Raw genomic sequence first — 7,995 nt, 5'->3', positions numbered from 1 at the left:
GTTTGAGGTGTCTTTTGGTATCGTATTCATTTTTTTGTTTTAAAAATATTTTTAACTTTTAACAATATAAAATGTTTGATATAGTTAATTATTTTTAAAAAAAAATATGTCGGTGATGATGGACTTAGTGGTAGCTGTAATGAGATACAATCATAATGCGATGGTAGATAAGGTGGCGGTATGGAGGATGTGGCAGTGATTGCAGCGATAATACGATGGAGGCGAGTTGATAGTGTTGATGGTGGCAATGGCATGAATAATAGTTATGATGATGATGATGGTAGTGGTGGTGAAGATGCTAACAATATGTAGAGGCAATGGTTATGGCAATGATAATAGTAATGGTGATAATAGTAATGGGATAGCGATGATAATAGTGGTAAAGGTACCAACAGTATAGTAGTGACAAATAATGAGGATGTAGTATAGTAGTGGTGGTGACAATGAGGGTGGTAAGAATATAATAATTATAGCGACGTTAGCAATGGTGGCTAAGGTGGATAGTGGCAATAAAAAAATATTTTTTTTTATTTTAAAAATTGTTATAAGTAAGAATTTTTATTTTTATTTGTTAAATTAATAAAAATAATTTTAAAAAAATAGAAAACAAAAATCGTAGAACTAAATTTATTTTTGTTTTGGTTCTTATAATTTTATTTTTTTAAAATAAATAAATAAAGTGAGGCTAAATAAGTCCTGAGATTTTCTTACCTCACTTGTTGGTTCTACAATTTGTCTACCTATGTCCCATCCTCACTATATCTTTTATTCTTAAAATATTTCCGCCTCGTTGGTTAAGCTCTTAATTTTATTTATTATTACTTGAGCCAATTATGGCAAGTCTTAATAAGGATAAGATATTGCTGGGACCTGCATATGATGGAAATTGGATTATTTTTGTATGGGGCTGCAGAGGGAAATTTCTATCAATGATGTGGAAACAAGTGCATCTTTTTGAGGAGGAAAACATATAAACATTTTTAGGTTTTATGGATCTTGCTTATAGAAGTTCAGATAATGGCGTTCTATCGGTTCCATTGTTCCATTGCTTGCAAAATTTGATTTGATACACGTGGCGAAGGTGCAAAAAAATGTAGACTGATTCGCTGTGCCCTTTGGGAAGAACAAAATGTGCTATAATTGGAATTCACAGTTTGGTGGCTTCAAGTCATTTTGGAAAGCTAAAGGCCAGGTTCGTGGTCGGGCCAAAAGCCAAAATTGGAAGGTTCGTGTCGGCCAAAAGCCAAAATTTGGGAAGTCACAGTGAATGGATAAAAAACATGCATTAATTGTAACGAATTAAGGGCCTTTAAGTTTATCTATAGTTGAAAATGTTGTATAGATTTTTTTGAGGGAAGTAGTTGTGGCTATGTTATTTTCTCAAGTAAAGCTAAACACCAAAGGATTAACTTCTTTTTGCCATTACGATCTAATAATATAGTCCTCCAATCGATGTTTTCGTGTAACTCAAATGAGAACATTGGACCTACTTAATGTGCTTAATGGATAATTTTGTAAGTTCACTGCTAATTGTCATCCTTGGCCCCCGTTAACCTTTTAGTTTACAATTTGGGTACATTACCCGTTAAATCTATATTGTGAAGGATCTTCATTTGGCTGCTAGGCTTTATAACCCAACATATAAGTGTACTTGTGGATGGGCTTGGAGAAAGCACCTAGGCTGTTCTGTGATATTTTATTTTTCGATATTTTTGGTTGTATTTGTACTAGACATTAGACCTACTTATTGTGCTTGATGGATAATTTTGTAAGTTCATTGCTCATACTTGTCATTCTTGGGCCTTCATTAACCTATCAGTTTACAATTTGGGTACGATACCTGTTAAACCTAAACTGAGAAGGATCTTCATTCGGCTGCTAGGATCTATGGCCCAATGTATAAGTATACTTGTGGATGGGCTTGGAGGCAGCACCCAGGCTGTTCTGTGATATTTTGTTTTCCAATCTTTTTGATTGCGTTCATACCAAACTTATATGAATGCTCCTATATATATATATATATAAAAAAAAAAAAAAAAAAAAAAAAAAAAAAAAAAAAAATATATATATATATATGCACGTGCAAGTAGTGGAATCTTTTCTTCTTCTTTTCCTTGCAGCATTGGTTTGTACCATCCGGCTAGCAGTTGGTGCAAATAAATCTACCACTCCTGTCTTAGGGCAACTGATTCATGTTGATGAGCACCCTTGAATTCAAGAGGCCTAGCATATCATAGTCATCATTTACGTGGTTGTATTTTGAAAAAATTATAGGAACATCTCCTCAATTTTAGCTCAATTTTACTTACACTTCTTTATTTTAAAAAGTATCAAACTAATTTTTTTAGTTATCGATATGTTTTGATGTGATCTAGCCATCTATCTTCGTTAATAAAATTTTTTAAAATAAAAAAAAGTCCATCTTCTCCCTTCTCTCCGATTGAACCCCTCCTTTATGGATAGAAATGATCCAGACCGAGCTTGGCCAAGACTTTAAAAGGCCAAGCCTATTATATAAATTACTAGCCTGAGCCTGGCTTATGACCTATAACAGGCCAAAAAATTAGGTTTGGTTTGATTTATTTATAAAATTAACAAGGCCTGGCTTGGCTTGTTAGCCTATTAGGCCAAGCCTATTTAAACTATATAAAATTTATTTTTTATAATAAATTATCATAAAATTTTTATCTCAACAGCATATAACTAGCCAATAGTGTCTTAAACAAATTCCAACTATAAAGTAAAATACAAAAGCATAACATAAAGTTTCTAGTTTCATACAAATCCTAATCAATAAGCACCAAAATAAATAAAAAAAAGATGATAATATAAGTTTCAGCTTAGCAATTTCAATGTGCAAAAAATCATATCCAGTGAGCATGTTCTATCATCATGAGAAAAGTAATGTGACATCCATTTGTAGCACCTCTTCCTACAAAGTACAGACAATATGGGGAATGAATTAATTTATATTTTTTTTCTACATAAAAGATAATATATTACTGAATCTAAAAATTTTAAAGCTATAACTATAGCTAACTCTTTAAGTACTTAAGTAGTAAATAGTAAGTAATAATTAACTAAATTGTGTAACAAATACCTTTCTTCTTTTCTTTACATCATACTTGTTACGAAGCCAATCTCCACCATATATTAATGCTTCAATTGTCTTCGAAGCCAACGAAGCTCGATAAGAATCAATTATCTTCCTCCAGTACTAAATATAGATTCCGAAACCACAATTGAGATTGGAATGGCTAGTATGTTAGCCGCCATCTTTGATAAAAGCTTATATTTCAAGTTATTCTATTTTCACCATTGTAAAACACTAAAGGATGCATTATCATCACAACTCACGCAACCCTTCACAAGATAAGAGTCTAAATCTGATTTTGTTGGAGGAATAGACTCTTGTTGACGTATCAAGCTTATAAGCTTAGACATTCCGGAGTCAGAACTCTGAGCATTGAGAGTAGATGAGTTTGTGCTATATGAACCACTGTTTCCCTCACTGTTATTAGCAATCTCATCTCTGTATAAAGAATCATACTTAGTATAACTTGTGTAATTCTTCCTTCACAATCCTCACATTCTTTACAGCCTCGGACTCTGGATGATAAATCATTGGAAATATTATCTTAACCCCAAAGAGTTTGAACCTTGGATCTAAAACACATGCAATAGCCATCACTAGATTGCATTGTCCCCAATATTTATCAAATTTTTCTTTCATTGACAAAGCCATATGACGCATGAAGTTGTTACCATTCATTGCTGCATTATCAATGACTTCCTTCACTCTATAAATTTTTGTAAGATACAAATTAGCAGTGGGATAATCACTACCTGATATAACATGAGTGGCTATGTTGAACACTTTTAAAACCTCATAAACCATCTCCACCTTTTCCCAATCCTCAGGCTCAGGCAAATGATCATAATGAGACTCCCTGTCCTTGAATCTAGGAAAAACTTTTTTTAACTTTAGAGCAACAGATAACATTTCATAAGTCGAGTTCAACGAGTGGGACGGTTAATTATGAACTTCCTATCTTTCAATTGAAGCTTCTGAGCAATATCAAAAAACACCTTTAACCTTGCATCAGATTGGTTGACATATTTAACATCTTCACGTATATTCTCAATTATACCTTTAATCTCAACAAGACCATCCTGAACTAATAAATTCAATATGCGGGCAGCACATCGAATATGAAATAACTTTTCCTCAAGAATCAATTTCTTATTTCTTAGCAAAGTGTCCTTTAATATCCTGAGGCATGAATCATTGTATTTAGCATTGTCAACAGATACTGAATACACTTTATTCTCAATTTCTCAATCCTTCAAACATTTGAAAATTGCATCAGCTACATCAACATCACGTCGAGGAGGGGGCACTTTAACAAAACTCAAAACTCTTTTTTGAAGTTTCTATTCTGCATCAATAAAATAATCAGTGATTACCATATACAACCATTTGAGGACTTGATTTTCACATATCAGTGATTAGACTAAGCTTGCTCACATTCTTCAGTAGAGCTTTGAGCTTTTTCTTCTCTGCCTCATATATTGCCATGCAATAATTTTTCACTGTTTTACATGAAATTCTTTCAAATTCAGGATTTGAATACTTCAACATAAATATGAATCCATCTTCCTCCACAATGCTAAAAGGATGTTCATGCATTAAAATAGCTGTGGCAATGAGTTCTCCTATTTTTTTCTTACTCATATTTAGCACCAGGAACAATGTAAGTGTGATAGCCCGGCCCGACCCATGTAACAAACTCAGCCCACAAAGCCCAAATAAAAAAAAAAAAGAAGGAAAACAGGAGAGAAGACTCCCGAAGGGAGTCTTCTTCCTCCGTTCACTGGCTCCCAACCGGAGTCGGAAAGAGCCCTCCCTCCGGTTCTATTTAAGGAGGAGATCCCTCCTCTCTCCCTTCCACCAAAGATTCGAGATCCAGTCGGCGGTAATTGCTGAAAAACCACCGGGAGATCCGTCCCTGTGCCCGTCCAATTGCTCACCGGAAAAGCCTCGCCGGCGTCGGAGGTAAGCCTCCTCCCCTTCCTCTCTTCTCCCCTTTCCTTCCCATGCCTGTGTGCACGCTCGCCGGTGACCGGAGTCGCCGGATTTTATTGCGGAAGAAATCTTTATTTTTGTCATTTTTTTTTATTTCCGATGTCAGTGGTCACCGCCGACCACCGGTTTGGCCCTCCTCTTGTCGTTGGGTTGTCCCCCTCCTACCGACGGCCGCCCCATGCCGGTTGCGCTGCCGGTCGAAACTCCAATGAGGGGATTTAAGATCCCCTGTTTCAGTCAAAGTAAGCCCGGGAAGAAGAAAAAGAAGAAGAAGAAGGAAAAGAAAAGAAAAAGAAAAAGAAAAAGAAAAGAAAAAGAAAAGAAGGAAAAGAAAGAAAAAGGAAAAAAAAGAGAAAAAAAAAGAAAAAAAATGAAATAAATTAATTAATAAATAATGATATAAATAATAAAATATGAAAAAGAGAGTTTCTCTCTCTTCCCTCTCTCCCTTCAGCCTGAACTAGTATTTTCTCTCTCTAGAATTGGACTTTCTCTCTCTACTTTCTCTCTCTAAGTTATTTCTCCTCCTAAGATTTTTAGAATTTTGAGAAAAATGATGATAAATTTAAATGATCCTCGTGATGGATTTTTAATCTGTGATCGTCGGACGGTACACCGACATCCACTTTGATCAAATTAGATATTTTTATATTTTAATTTTTATAATTTTATTAAATTATCCACATGATAATTTCAGCATGATTTGATCTGATCGATCGGATTTGTTGAATCATATTGTCTGAAGAATTCAAGATAGTTTTCTCTCTCTAGAATTTTCTCTCTCTAAAATTTTTTCTCTCTAAAATATTATCTCTCTTGATTGATTCTCTCTCTAAAAAGATTAGTGAATGAAAAAATTTCTTTTAATAGTCCTGATCTGATTCTAATGAAGAATCCTGATCCATGGTTGTCAGACAGCGTACTGGCACCCACCTTAATCAGACCATGAATTTTAGATTTGATCATCCATGATTTTGATCTAGCCATGACTTGATTTGATCATTTTGATTTCACCAATCGAGATATTGGATCAATCGTAATGTTGGATTGTGTCACCTGATCAATTCAAATTGTACCTCATGAATTCTCTCTCCTCTAATTGTCTTTCTCTACTTGATTTTATGAAATCGATGAAGAAACCTCGTCCTATCACTTCGAATCCGATTTGATCTGATAGTCAAACTTTGGATCGTTTAGGTCCTAATTAGATTTTGATTAGATGAAATTAGATGATGGGACCCAATCTAAACCGTTGAAATATGGTATTCGTATTCTTTCTAATTATTGAAATTGATTCTATATAGGATTGTGGATGTTTGATCATGGGATATCGCGATATGATCTACGAACGAAATTTTTGGAAGAAAATTTATAGAATTATGTGGATTTATTGGAATATGTTCGAAGTAAGTAATGTTTTACTTTTTCTAGATTTATCGGCAAATTATAATGTATTTTTCTGACATGATTTGTAAAATGATGCATGAATTGGATGAATGATATTTTGTTATGAAAATATCTTATTTGAAATGTTATGATGAAGCATGATTGAACATATTGATTCCATGATGCATTATATTGATTGATTTCGATACTACATGATTATATGTTTTATTATCGAAATTAGAATATGAAATATGATTTATGAAGAATTATGATATAAGAAATATTATGAATTGACAACTTGACTATGTAAAGGACCCTGCCAATGGGGACATATACGTTGGTAATTAATTTGTCCTGAGGGTTTATGTCGCCAGAGAGACTAGCGATAAACTACCAAAGAGACCAGCGGTTCCGAAGGACTTTGCTGCCAGATGATTCGCAGCTCACCGCAAAAAGATACGCGGTGTTATGACCTTGCCACAGGAAAAATGTGGTCATAGCTCATGGTTGACGAAAAGAATTTAAGAACGAAAGAAATTGAAATCTGGAAAGAAACTTGAATTTTCGAAAAAGAAATAAATTTAACATGAATTATGTTGCATAATTGAAATTGATTTCGAATTGATGAACTCTATATGCTTATTTTCTATAAATGATTATTTACTTAAATACCTGATGAAATCTGTTGAAAGTGATCATTGCTTACTGGGCTGTCTAGCTCATTACCTCCTATTTTACTGTTTTTACAGATGTTGAAGAATTAAGATGATACAAGATATGAATGGAAGAGTGATCAGAAGCAGAATCCCTATACTTTTATTTTAGGTTGAAAGTCTTATTGAATTTGATGTAAGACCTATGAATCATTGTTGAATTTATTGAGATATTAAAGAAGAAATTTAGCTCGTTATGTTTTAGATTTAAATTATTGACTAATTATTCCGCTATTGTTTTAGGATAGCATGATAAGATGCCTTGCATGCTTATGGAAAGAGTTTATTATGAGTATGCGGCGGTTGCCATGACCCTCGATTCACAATCTCGGGTCGGGGGCGTGACAGTAAGGATGAGTGATAATACCAGAACTTGTCCCAGATGGTTAAAATGGTAAGGTGGTTTGCTTTTTCCGCTGAGCCAAGTACAACTTCTTTTTTGTGCATTTTCTCATATGTCTCAAGGGAGCACTAGTGCTAGCTCATGTCCCAGTAAAAGAAAATTCATCCTTACAGTGAATAAAAATAGCCTTCTTAGAACCATCAGGACGAATAACTTCTTTGAAATCAGTCCAAATTTTTGATATTTTCTTTCTCTTCTTTTGAATGGGACAAACATTTTCATTTTCTCATTCATCTTCTTCTTCCATGGAAGGGAATGGCGGCACGTAATTATTGACATTGTTCTCATTCTCTAACCCATTTTCTAGTCCAAATTCTTCATATGAAAGTCCTTTTTGTGAATCAATATCATTGCCTTCTTGAGAGGCCATCCTAAAAAAAACAAACATTAAGAACAATTTTAACTAA

The 7,995-nt window shown here is 34.0% G+C and overlaps 1 protein-coding gene across 1 annotated transcript; it reads right to left on the bottom strand.

Annotated features, from left to right (window-relative positions):
- Nucleotides 1-3,312: 3,312 nt before the first annotated feature.
- On the bottom strand, nt 3,313-4,382 carry LOC105032757 (zinc finger BED domain-containing protein RICESLEEPER 2-like). The gene is made up of 4 exons (XM_010907308.1): nt 4,375-4,382; nt 4,046-4,273; nt 3,660-3,962; nt 3,313-3,532 (listed from the first exon to the last, which is right to left on the bottom strand). Exons 1-4 carry the CDS (start codon nt 4,380-4,382, stop codon nt 3,313-3,315), a joined length of 759 nt encoding a protein of 252 aa, XP_010905610.1.
- Nucleotides 4,383-7,995: the final 3,613 nt, after the last annotated feature.

This window comes from Elaeis guineensis, chromosome 6, assembly GCF_000442705.2.
Source record: "Elaeis guineensis isolate ETL-2024a chromosome 6, EG11, whole genome shotgun sequence".
Classification (NCBI taxonomy): Eukaryota; Viridiplantae; Streptophyta; class Magnoliopsida; order Arecales; family Arecaceae; genus Elaeis; species Elaeis guineensis.
The sequence above is the reverse complement of the archived record's forward strand: the minus strand, read 5'-3'. Positions and strand labels throughout refer to the sequence as shown.